Raw genomic sequence first — 11,559 nt, forward strand, 5'->3', positions numbered from 1 at the left:
TGTGATTGGTTTAACCATTCTAGTGTAGTGTCGGTTACCAGTAGCGAAGTGAGGAGGAATAAAACCTTGTACTTCGTATGTCCTGATCACAGCATGCTCGTGCATTGGAATGCAATCCGGAAGCCAACAATTCTCACGTAACTCTGGAGGTTTCTGGGTGCCCTAAAGTAGGATATTGAAAAAATCTCCATCTGTACCTAGGTAGTCTGCATCTATGCATTGACGCCACTGATATAGCTGACCTGAGCACGCATGTCGGTGGGCTTATGCTGTAAGCTAACTTAAGCCCATCAATTAGCTAAGGCCATGGAAACCACCGACCAGAGAGAGATTTCTACTTTAAACTGCGGATGGAGGTTGTTACTGTGATCAGTACATTATGAAAATCCCTACCTAAGAGGTACGTATCAACTTCAAAACAGTAATAACCCTTTCGTTAGTGTATTTGCATACTACCACCACCATGTAAACGAGATAGGGAGGAGCACTTAACATACGTTAGCTCAGGGGCTTATTACCTAAGTAGTTATCGTACTTTAGCAGCATGATTACATCTAGAGAAGGCCTCGTATCTACTTAAGTACCTTAATTACGAAGTCATTGATTACAGAGAGAAAACGTTGGTGTTGCATTAGTAACAGTGAAAAAGCTATTCGACTACCATTCTATGCTAGGTCCTGACTATGATTCGAAACCTATTGCCTTTCCTCGTGCAATTATGTACATAGTGCAAACCTATGCATCTTGGCTGAGGTTGTGGGTAGAAATGGTGCTCTGACTTCAATTATTAAAGAGGAAATCCGTCGTATCAAAATACAATAGAAGCAACGCGAGCAATCATAATCCATATGATCATATGTGCGATGTGTAGTGAAACATGAAAGAGGACGCATTTTAGGCCTTGAGAGTTATCATTCGGCATTGGCGAATAATTTCTCCTAAAAGGCGTACCACAATGTTGTCCCCCCAAAAAAGGAAGAACCGCAATGTCTCTCATCCCAATTTGTGAAAGGACTTGATGAGAGTTGAAAACCAAGACCGATACCATGATTGAGGCACATTATGGCGGAGGAATGAACACCTGGCAGAACCAAGTATGGATCGTATTAGCGCCCGAGTACGCTTATACATACCACATAGTTGAGTTCATAAAGGCAATCCGATCTATCTTCCATCTGGTGTTCGCCATCGTTAGTAGGCGGGGTGGCCTTATCTTGACCCGTTCTTCGGCCTCCTCGTAGATTTCCCCGTCGCTCTTCGCGTATGGGAAGCCCGACTTGCCGTATGCCATGATCATCTTATCCGAGTTGATATCCTCATGCGAACGCGCACGGTTTGATGCAAGATGCGCGTAGTACACCGCCGGATGTAGTGATACTGGTGTAGTCGAGCGGCAGAACTGGTAGCATTGCTGGTAAATCATTTTCATGAGCTCATTGGGTTTGACATTAGCCTCATCAAGAATGACCTGGTAATGAACCGGACGAGCAGTGCCTTGGATCGCTACATGCGAACAAAGATAGAAGTCAAAGTGCTGCGGGTGTGTTACGTCTCGTTCCACCAATGTGCCAGGTAACGGGTTGCCGTTGCGATCACCGGATGCCTTGTCGTGTGGTGTAGGGAAAAACCGGACATGATGACGTTTCGTCGCAATGATGACGGTGAATTTAGGGGTTCCGTAGCCTAGTTTCTGGAATACTAGGCGTATGTTATGTACCTCTTTGTTGAGGATATCATGGAACTGGCCCTCCGAGACGCCATCTCGGAGATAGTAAATGTGCTGTGGATGGGTACCATTTATATGGACCCAGTGCTTCGCAAGCTTCAAAAGCATCTCTTCTATTATGTCTGGTTGAATAGTCTCAACTCGCCAGCCGTTCGTTTGGCAAGCTGCGGCAAAGCGGGTGGCGTGCTTATCCATGGACATAGTCAAAGCAGCCATGGATGGCTGGCTGCTGCCCGGCGCAGCGTGGGACACATCAACACCGATCATCATGGTGGGTCGAGACCAGAATGGTGGCTGGTTGGGCTTGGTCACATTCGGGATTTTGCATGTGACACCTCCGAGTTTGCTGTTCACCTTCATGGCAACATTACTTAGGTACTGTGCCTGGGCTCTCCTCGCGTGGCTTGCTTGGACACACTGCGAGACTAGATTGTATCGACAATCCATACTCTTCTTAACACGCTCGTAGACAAGCTGGTTCTTAGTTGGTAAGACGAAGAATATCATTTGAGGATCAATGCCAGGATTGGCACTCTGGGTCAAGTTGTATGCCTGCTCAACAATCTTGGAATAGTTTCCATCCCCAAATCCGATAGTGAGACAAACCGCGGGTTTCATGATTATGCCTCCATGGCCTCGGTATACTGAGGAAAACTCTCTGCCGAAGATTTCCAACTCCCCTTTAGTCATAGTGTCTTCTCCACAGCATACAACGCTCCAGGAGTGTAGGTGTACGCGGTTTGCCTCCAAGAATTTCTTGCCACGAAGATCCCACCGGCCACTTACACCTGGGTTGATCTTCTGGTTGGCAAAGGCAACCTCGGGATTTGTTAGGAGTCGCGCATCCGTAACAACCATAGAAGAACTTATTTGGATTCCAAAGGCCCTCAAATAGGGGTCTTCGGACCACTTTAGGTGAGTAATCCCTTCGATGATATCGGCTCGGCGCTTTGGTGGTCTGGTGGCGGCTGCCTTAATCATGTCCGTAGTCTAAGAAATTCGTTAGTTCCCGAACAATTGATATTGTGGTAAGAGCTTTGGGGCCCAGTAACAAACCTGTTCGGCGTTTAGCTTAAACGTATACCTCTGGTCTTTAATGCTATTGCATAGCTCCAGCGGGAAGAGACTTCCGTCCGTGGCCTCAATGAGAGGAAGCTTGGACCATCGTAGGCGGATACCCCAACGATCCTGGTAGTGATCGAAGACAGACACTGTCTGCTTTGTTCCGTTCTCTAGGGTCTTTTCAAAGGTCATTGTGCGCGCATTCGCACCATCGGTACCGAATTTCTCATTGAATGTGAGCCTCTTGATGGTGTAGACCTTAGGCCTACCAAGTTTTCCTCGATGGTTCACGTGGAACTTCAGTTTGGCTAATCGTCGAAGGAAGGAAAAGGCTTCGGAGGGGACAATCTTGGTTCCTCCATTTTTCTTGTCAACTTCCTCTTTAGGCTTCAAGTTGTATGCCATCTTGTGTTCGTCCCCTATAATAGGTAGGTTAATATAGTGTTGTATATTTGACCAGATGAAAACTTACATGTGGACCATTCCGGCTTATTCCCATTCAACAGATTTAGGGCTAGTTGATCAATACTGTGAACGGGCCAGAATGCAGTCTGGCATCGGTCAACATTGATCGCAAGGCCTGTTCCCTTTCTGTTGATAGACTAAATCGCATTTCTGTCAGTGGATATAAGACGAAATTGTTAAAGGAGCGGTCCTTACCTCGCTAAGGCGAGGTGCGCAATAGATGCCTTGGTTTACTACCAATTGACCTGAAAGACCTCCGACGGGGAACATAGGATCATAGAAGTTACGTTTGATGGTAACCCACTGCTCCGAGGGGAACTGGCGTAGACAGTGATCAAAGAAATCTACCAATGCATTAGCTTAAATCATAAAAGAAATGTTGCGTAGAGAGTGCTTACTCATGCATTCTAAGACGTGTGTGTCCCAGGAGATTTTGCCTTGGAGATAGGCTTTAAGGTACGACAGGCGGATGGTTGTTGTCTGTCGAATCGTGAGGCTGTAAACACTTGTCTTGCCGACCTGTTTGGCGATGTCCTCATGCTCGGCCTTTTCCTTCAGAGAGTCAAGATCAACCATGAAGCGAGCTTCATTACGGTCAATCTTCTCTGAAGACCTAGTATAGGTAAGCTAAGATCATTTGATATCTAATATCCAAACTAGGTACTTACCAGGCCAGCTTGCTGCCATCATAAAGCCACATGCCACCCTTCTTTGCTAGTTCCTCTGTGACGGTCTTTGTGTTCCAGACCTTCTTGATCAGAGCGTTGGATTCTTTAGGGTTGGGAGACACGATGATCTATTACGCAGTTAGAGAGACCGTCTGAGTGGGAAAGAACAATATACTTACATCGTACTGATAGACCTCTTTGTCTGCCCAGCTCGTGACAGCGAACAAGTTCAACTGAATCTTGATACCTTTACCATCGGTGTTGAAACCGGGGCGGGCTGCAAAGCGTGTTTCCTTTGCACCATCCTAGGTAGTGTCAGCTTAAAAAAAAAAAACCTCTCTGTATGGAACACATGGCCCCGAAGCTCATTAAAGAAACGTACAGTCTTGTATGCATCAGCTGGCAAGTCAAAACGCTTGCCAAGCCGTTGGGCTGGTGTAAGTTCGGGTCGATCGCGAGCGGGATCGTATCCGGGGCCCTGAGGGAATCCGGATTGCTTGCTAGAACCTCGAATGGGAGATCCAGCCTGGGATCCGGCACGTGATCCAGGCCGAGAACCAGCCGGGGTGGCCGAGCTTCGACCGGATCCTGAGGGTCGGCCAGACATATCGGCTGTTTGAGTGTCTATGAATGTAGTTAGTATTTTATTAAATATAACACCGTGACAGAGGGAAGAAAATTTGGGGTTTAATGAAAAATAAATGACAGCAGGGTGAAGCGATTTAAGAGCTTAAAGGACTTGGTATGAGGGAAGCAGTTATCGTATCCTAAGCTTAGGATATGAGAGTGAAGGGAAACTGTTGTAGGGTATTGTGCTGGCCATGAAGAGTTATAAAAGTTAGAAGGAGAATACATACTGAAATAGACTTGCTTAAGCAGTCTGAGGCTCAAGTGAGTACGGTAGGGCTGTAGGCTATTAGTTAGTGTTAATAGATTAGAAGTCAAATTATCAACTCTGAATAGGTTGATCTCATAAGTAGTGGTATTGAGGGTGGACTTCGGGAAGGAAGCACAGTGTAAAAGGGGAGCGGGCAATGTATATTGCTAGGACGCGACGTGGATGGGGTAATGAATGTCCAATGACGCGAAAAGAAATTCAAGTTGATGACAATCAAAAGGCGTGCTTCTGTGCTTAGATGAACGAAATGCTTTGAGGGCTTTGAGAAAGATGTCCGGTTGTATCAAAAAGTCTTTGGATTGGTGAAGTGTGAGGAGGGTTGCAAGTGAATAAGTGGAGGGATTGATGATGGAGTGTACTTACCTATTGCGGTTTCTTATTTTAGTGAACTGTTTGATATTAGTGATTGCTTCAACAAATTTGTAGGCAGAGGAAGGTGTGTTGGCTAATGAGGAAAGATAAAGGCAAGATATACCTGCAACTTGAAAGTTTGTTAGTTCAATTCCTTGAAGAGGAGTATTGGGAATATGTAGTTGGATAAGGACCAAATAGTTCAGAGGCTGAAGGTATTTCAGGGTTGGAAAGGTGGTGAGGGAATAATAAGAATGGATGTTTATGTAGGAAAGAGGATGACTAGGACTGTGGGGATAGTGTGCTTATGATGAGGGTAGTTGCTTGCCTTAAATGACAATCAGCTACTGCCGAAATACCACCTGTAGAGTAATGTGACTGACTCACCTACAGTGTATCATATGAGGAGGTATTTGTTGGGTGTTGTTTGGGGTTGAGTAAGTAGAAATGGGGAAAAGATATTGATTTGGGGTACTGAAGTAGAGGAAGAGAATGATCTTGTGCAAGAAGAGGCAGTTGAAAAATAAAAAGAGAGTCTTACCTATTGCACCTGCAAGTTCGTATACCAGATTGGTTGTAGATGGATCCGTTAACTTGAAGGAGTTGTGTAAACAAACCTGTCTGCAATTAGTGAACAAGATGCGACGCGACGCGACCGAAGAGTAAAACAGGTTGAAGTTGAGAGACGTTGAGTTTGGAAGATAACCTAAGAACTGATCACACATAGGTAGGTACCTACCTAATAAATTGATAACTAGAGGTTATTACATGAAGGTTGAAGGTAGGGAAAGAAAGGAAGATGATGAAAGAATTGGGGTTTAGGGTTTGAGGATATCATAAGAGGAAATATTAACATACCTTGGGTTTGACCTGTCAACGAAGGGTAAAAGTAGTATGGAGGATGGATGGTTGAGAAAGATTTGATGTGAATGCGAAAGTTTGAGTTGGAAGAAATTAAAGTCTTGAAAACCCGAGGAAGATAGATTGACAGCTAAGGTAGGTAACGTAAAGTTTGTTTGAAGAACGGGAAGGCGGTATACAAGTCAACATCCGTGAGGTTGCCTTAGATACCTTAGGAAGGGACGTGCATACGGCAATTATAAGGAAAGAGCGATTAGTACCTACCTATCTACATCCTACATATACCTACATACATGTTACGTACACAAGGCAGTTACTTCGCTCAGGCATATGACGGGTATGAGTCGGCTTGAACAATTAGGTCATGTCTACATGTATGTAGGTACCTAACGTGGTACCTTACAAACGTACACCTTCATCCTTGGTCGAAACCGACTTACACAGGAAAGCACTGAGGTGAAGTAAATTTTGTATAACTGCCTTAGATAAATCAAAGCAGGTACCTAAGCTGCCTTTAAGGGAAACAGGCACATGGAGGAGATGTATACCCCGACCTATGGAAGGTACGGCTAAAATTAATAATTTAAATGATTTAATACGTACCTACGTATTAGTGGAAAATAAAAATTAGAACAACATTTTAAGTACATGTAAATATACACGAATATATCTCTTCGCAAGTTTCACAGGATGCAACAACTATGGCACAAATACATCTACTAATATTATTTGTTAATACATCCATATTGCTAAGCTAGTCGAGCTACATGAATACTCATTGTGTACTTAACAAGTACGTCGTTGTAGCAAGACCACAATTTGAACAAGGTAGCTAGATAATAAAAATAACATTCTTGGACATAGTTATGTACATAGCGGTATTCTTTTAGATCCTCTATATGATATCTGCTATTTCATAGAAAGGAATCTCAGATAGTATCAACCTGGGCAGTACATAAAATGAAACAACAAAGTTGGACAACTCTTAGTAAATCAAACAGGTGTGCTCCATAAGCCTACCTGGGCACAGCTATATTTAAATTCCAAGTAGTCGTAATAATAGATGGATACCACCTAGTAAATAAACTGCTCTTTTAAATGTACTGGAATCTACTACTTTCAATACCATATGTCCACCTGGGCCCGTATAATATTAGACCCCTTTAATTCCACATGGGTAGATATAGGCCAATGGGGATGAAAAGGGTCTCATTGCAGTCCCTAATAGCTATGGATCAATAGTTGAAGGAATCGAGGATCTAAAATAAGTGTAATAGAATAAAATATTTATATATGTACATATTTAGGAGAAGTATGTAAGGAAATATAGTCCTGATCTAATATTACTAGAAACTAAGAGGTTCCGTATATCAACATGAATGTTGGTTAGTAAGTCTGTCTTAGAAAAGAGGGTAGACAATGAGAGGATAGATATAAGATGTAGTATTGTTGTACATGCCTCTAGATTAACTATATCATAAAGCTATATATTTGTATTATAGAAGATTATCAAGCTGTTTCACCGAAGAACGTAATATTCTCGAAGAGTTTCTACAAGTAGAGCAACAGCTCTGATCTATAATAGACATGCTGAACCACGCAAAGCATAATACCACAGCTAGAATTTATTGGTTTATTGTTGGGTCATAGATCCCATCTTATTAGGTAGGGTTAGCCTTAGGAACTAAGTCTCAAAACGCAACGAATAGTTGAACTCTTGGCACGAATCTATCTAACGGCCCGACCTTCAGGAGTCCTAACCTAGCCCGAACAAGAGAAACACCAGAAAATGCAGTTGGTCACAAGACATTGTGTGTAGATTCCCTTCCGTAAAACGCCGTGAATAGCACCCCTCGTTTACGTCGATGAACTAATCCATTCGGGTCGCCGTCATATGGATTAAGAATTAATAATACCCACCATATTGCTGGGGGTGCTGTTGAGATGGGCCAGCATTATATTGCCCAGGCGGTGCATAGTTTCCTTGCCAAGCAGCAAACGCAACATTTCCAGGGCCAATGTTCTGTGCTAAGGGGTTGAACTGGCTTACGCCTGCTTGATAGACGGGCTGGGGGGGTTCGTATGACCCGCTCGAATCAGGTCGTAGGGGGGAATTACGATAAGGTGCTGATGCTTGGGCTATCCCACGGCTTATTCCGCTATATGGGCTAGCTGGACGAACAGACGGTCCAGGTGAATCTCGCGTAGAATATGGGTAGTTCTGGTATTCTGAAGAGGCTTGCCGAGTGTGTGCATGCGATGAAGCCAAGATATTACGCGAGGCGCCTTCTCCCCGAGCTTTCCATTCAACATAGCTTGGTACTGCAGTATTCTGAATCAAGCGCACTAATCCTTCTGTGCTAAAATGGTGACTGCGAAACGCTTCAGCGGGAGGAATTACCGTGAGAAGGAAAGCGATATCACGAGGAATAGGAGTAGGTCCGCTGGTATGCGAGGAGACTCCCTGGCCCTGCTGAGCCCGTCGTTGCTGATCAAGCCGCCGACCAGCTGCGCCTTTGAGAGGGGAGACCCCACGGGCTAACTTCCGGGGAGGGTATTCATCCTGGTCATCGGCTTGGAATGGGCGTTTGGGTGAATTAACAGCGGGAAAGAACTGTGGCTGTGGGCTACGCTCCGTCTGGAGTGCAGGGCGGGGGGTACTTCTGTCAGAGACCGGCGGGCCTTCTACAGACTGCATAATTGTTTTGAGACGCATCTGTCTAGCGGATGAGATAATGACTCGAGCGGTGATGGGGTTAAATTTGCCCAGGTCGAATCTCGCCGCAAAATACGTAAGTTTAGGATCCTCCGGGAAGAGCTCTGCCATCTGCTTCTCAAGCTCTTTGACCTGTGCCAGCTCGCCGAATCGAGATGTGTAGTGGTGGAAATAGGCAAAGATCGGCCTCAGCTTGGGGATTAGTTCAGGCTTGGCCTTGAACCGTTTAACAGTCTGGGAGAAGACGACTCGCGCATCTGTATCGAGTTAGTTAAACTTGCATATATAATGATTGGGCTGGACCTACTAGTGAAATCACGCTTCTTGTGAAGATGCTTTAGGTATTCAACCAAGTAATCCTCTTGTTCTGGAAAGAGCCTTGCACCACGCTCATAGATTTTTGTAGCCACATCTTCTTGGTAAACATCCCACTCCAAATTTGACATTTCCACGTAGACATCGCTTGTTAGGCGGCCCCTCTGCCGGGCTTGAATGAACAAACCACGCATCCCTACGGCAGGGTCACTCTTGATGTATCCTTGCCCCTGTATCCTCCTGTGAATGCGTGCAAGGGCGATCCAAAGGTAAGATATATGTTGTGACAATATTTGGATCTGGGCGGCAAATCCGTCCTGTACTACCTTGATTTTGGATTTTTTTGTCGCTTCCAAAGGTAGCTTTTCCGTAATCTCTCCTTCATCTTCATCATCGTCATCTGCAGGTCCGGAGGTAGCAGCATTAATAGAAGCCTCTTCCTCAATTTTTGCCAGAGCTGCCGCTTCTTGATCCTTCAGATTCTTAATCATGCCGTAAAGGGTATCGAGAACTCGATCGCAGGGTTGCCTAACAGCTAACACAAGAGCCGCTTTGCCTACGTCGTCCTCGGGCGTGGCTTGAGTAGATTCGATACGGTCGGCATGCTTAAGGGCTATTAAAGAACTTTCGGGATTTGCTTCGAGGCCGTCGATGAGGAATTGTAGCCCCGTATCTTGTTCACCTTTGCCAACAATGCCATTGTCGAAACACCAGTCAGCTGCGTCAACCCACAATTCCGGCCAGAAGCGCAAAGCCATTAATGCTTGCTTATAGACACTGAGAACCCGTTGCCGATAGATATCCGGTTCATCAGAACCTAGGGAAAGCGGGTCGTCTTTCTCCCAGGCGATCCACGTTTTCCAGAGTCGAACCTGCTCAAGATATTCCTGGTCTCCTTCAAAACCGGGTGCAGGGGGGAGTCGGGGGAGAGTTGTCCTTTGAAGCCCGCGGGTAATGTTTTCTAAATGAGTGTTAGCGCTTCTCGCGCTCATATACGAAGGCGATCGTTCCTGGATGAACTTTCGTCCCTAAATGTTATTAGCAACATCTCTAACTTAAATCGAGTCGTAACTTACCGTCATCTTATTCAATCCCATTTCGAAATGGTCGTACTCTTTCCAGAGTGAGTTCACATTTGCCATAGGAATGGAGACGGCGCGCTGGTAAGCTTTACGGAGAACATCCATCTTCTGCTGGTCTTGCCAACCAGCACCGCCGACCTGACCAGGCCCGCTCTTGATAAATTGTATGTAGTCTTGCCATATACTACCTGCATCTCGGTCCTGTCCAATAGCACCTAGAACAAACTCGTAAGATTGGCTTATGGTCTGACGGGCACGACCCGTGGGGTCATTTAAGTCATTTCTACGACGTATATAGTTGAGATAGGTTGTCCACAATTGGACATTGGGTATTCCCTCAAGTGTGCGCAAGAATATCTGCTCAGCTGCCGTGGAGTTATCGAGGCTTAGCTCCATATCAATGTATTGAACCCAAATCTCTGCCTATATTGTATATTAGCACTGTAAGCAACAGCATGTCAATCCGGATACTTACAGCGTGGGGGAACACCTTTAGAAAGCGCTCATAAACGGCTCGTGTATCTTCAATTTTGTGGCGTCGCTTCTGCTCATCGATCAGGGCCAACCAGGCCTCGAGATCGCCGCGGGGATCCTCTTTGATACGATCCTCAAGTATACCAACAATATCAGTAGGAAGTCTCAAGCGCGCTGCATTACCAGTTGCTACATTGGACGTGGCCACTGTAGAAATAGGATCATCGCTCGCTTGAGCAAGGTTACCAGTAATCATGTCCTGGGGCGTGGTAATCTGCTGAAGGGGTGGATGACTGAAGGATTGAGCCGAAACTTCTGCGGGGAGGGGCTTTAGAGTACTTGGTGAATATGACGGAGCTGGAGCTGGAGCTGGGGTTGGGACTGGGACTGGAGCTGGAGCTGGGGCTGAGGTTGGGGCTGGGACATCATCCTCTTCATCAGAAGAATCGTCGACAACAAATCCGCCTGCTGTCTTAGGCTTCTTAGACGGACGAGGGGAATCGGACGCAGGGCGTTCCACAATAGGCTCGGGTACTGTAGTGATGGTAACAGACTCTGGATCATATTCTCCACCATCCTCATCATCAGATGCATCAGCAGACGGAGCGTGATCAATATTAACATTCGCATGTTGATTGCTATTCTCAGTATATGAGCTCATATTGTCCGTCGCACCATTCCAACCTTCCGCACTCCACGTAGGAGTACCGCCCTGTTGTGCGGACGCGTCTCCAGAATCTTCCGAAGCCATTATGCACAAGAGGAATGAATTTAGTATGGTCCCGTACTGATACTAGGGGTAGTCGATAATGTAAAAGGAACTGAGGTGTCGGGCATATGAGTTCGGTCGCGACGTTGATGTTGGATGACCCTACTTTGCGATTATATCATACAGTCTGCCTATAGGAAATATCGAGGACTTCTCAGGTTTTCTCGTGGCG

The 11,559-nt window shown here is 45.5% G+C and overlaps 2 protein-coding genes across 3 annotated transcripts; both read right to left on the reverse strand.

The window, feature by feature from the left end:
• Positions 1 to 1,123: 1,123 nt before the first annotated feature.
• Positions 1,124 to 4,528, reverse strand: GL218_04843 (Protein argonaute; the record flags this gene model as incomplete). The annotated part of the gene is made up of 8 exons (XM_033581470.1): positions 1,124 to 2,716; positions 2,783 to 3,207; positions 3,261 to 3,390; positions 3,449 to 3,597; positions 3,652 to 3,866; positions 3,922 to 4,049; positions 4,101 to 4,226; positions 4,304 to 4,528. The coding sequence occupies 8 exons, from the start codon at positions 4,526 to 4,528 to the stop codon at positions 1,124 to 1,126; spliced, it is 2,991 nt and encodes a 996-aa protein (XP_033435625.1).
• Positions 4,529 to 7,937: 3,409 nt separating this feature from the next.
• Positions 7,938 to 11,369, reverse strand: GL218_04844 (the record flags this gene model as incomplete). Of its 2 annotated transcripts, XM_033581471.1 has the most annotated exons (5): positions 7,938 to 9,004; positions 9,055 to 10,090; positions 10,139 to 10,567; positions 10,620 to 10,933; positions 11,111 to 11,369. In XM_033581471.1, 5 exons carry the CDS (start codon positions 11,367 to 11,369, stop codon positions 7,938 to 7,940), a joined length of 3,105 nt encoding a protein of 1,034 aa, XP_033435608.1. The 2 variants fall into 2 exon arrangements, with proteins under 2 accessions (XP_033435608.1, XP_033435607.1); XM_033581472.1 differs by having other exon boundaries at positions 10,620 to 11,369.
• Between the last annotated feature and the right edge of the window lie 190 nt (positions 11,370 to 11,559).

Source organism: Daldinia childiae (genome assembly GCF_008694065.1).
Source record: "Daldinia childiae strain JS-1345 chromosome Unknown Scaffold4, whole genome shotgun sequence".
NCBI classification, from domain to species: domain Eukaryota; kingdom Fungi; phylum Ascomycota; class Sordariomycetes; order Xylariales; family Hypoxylaceae; genus Daldinia; species Daldinia childiae.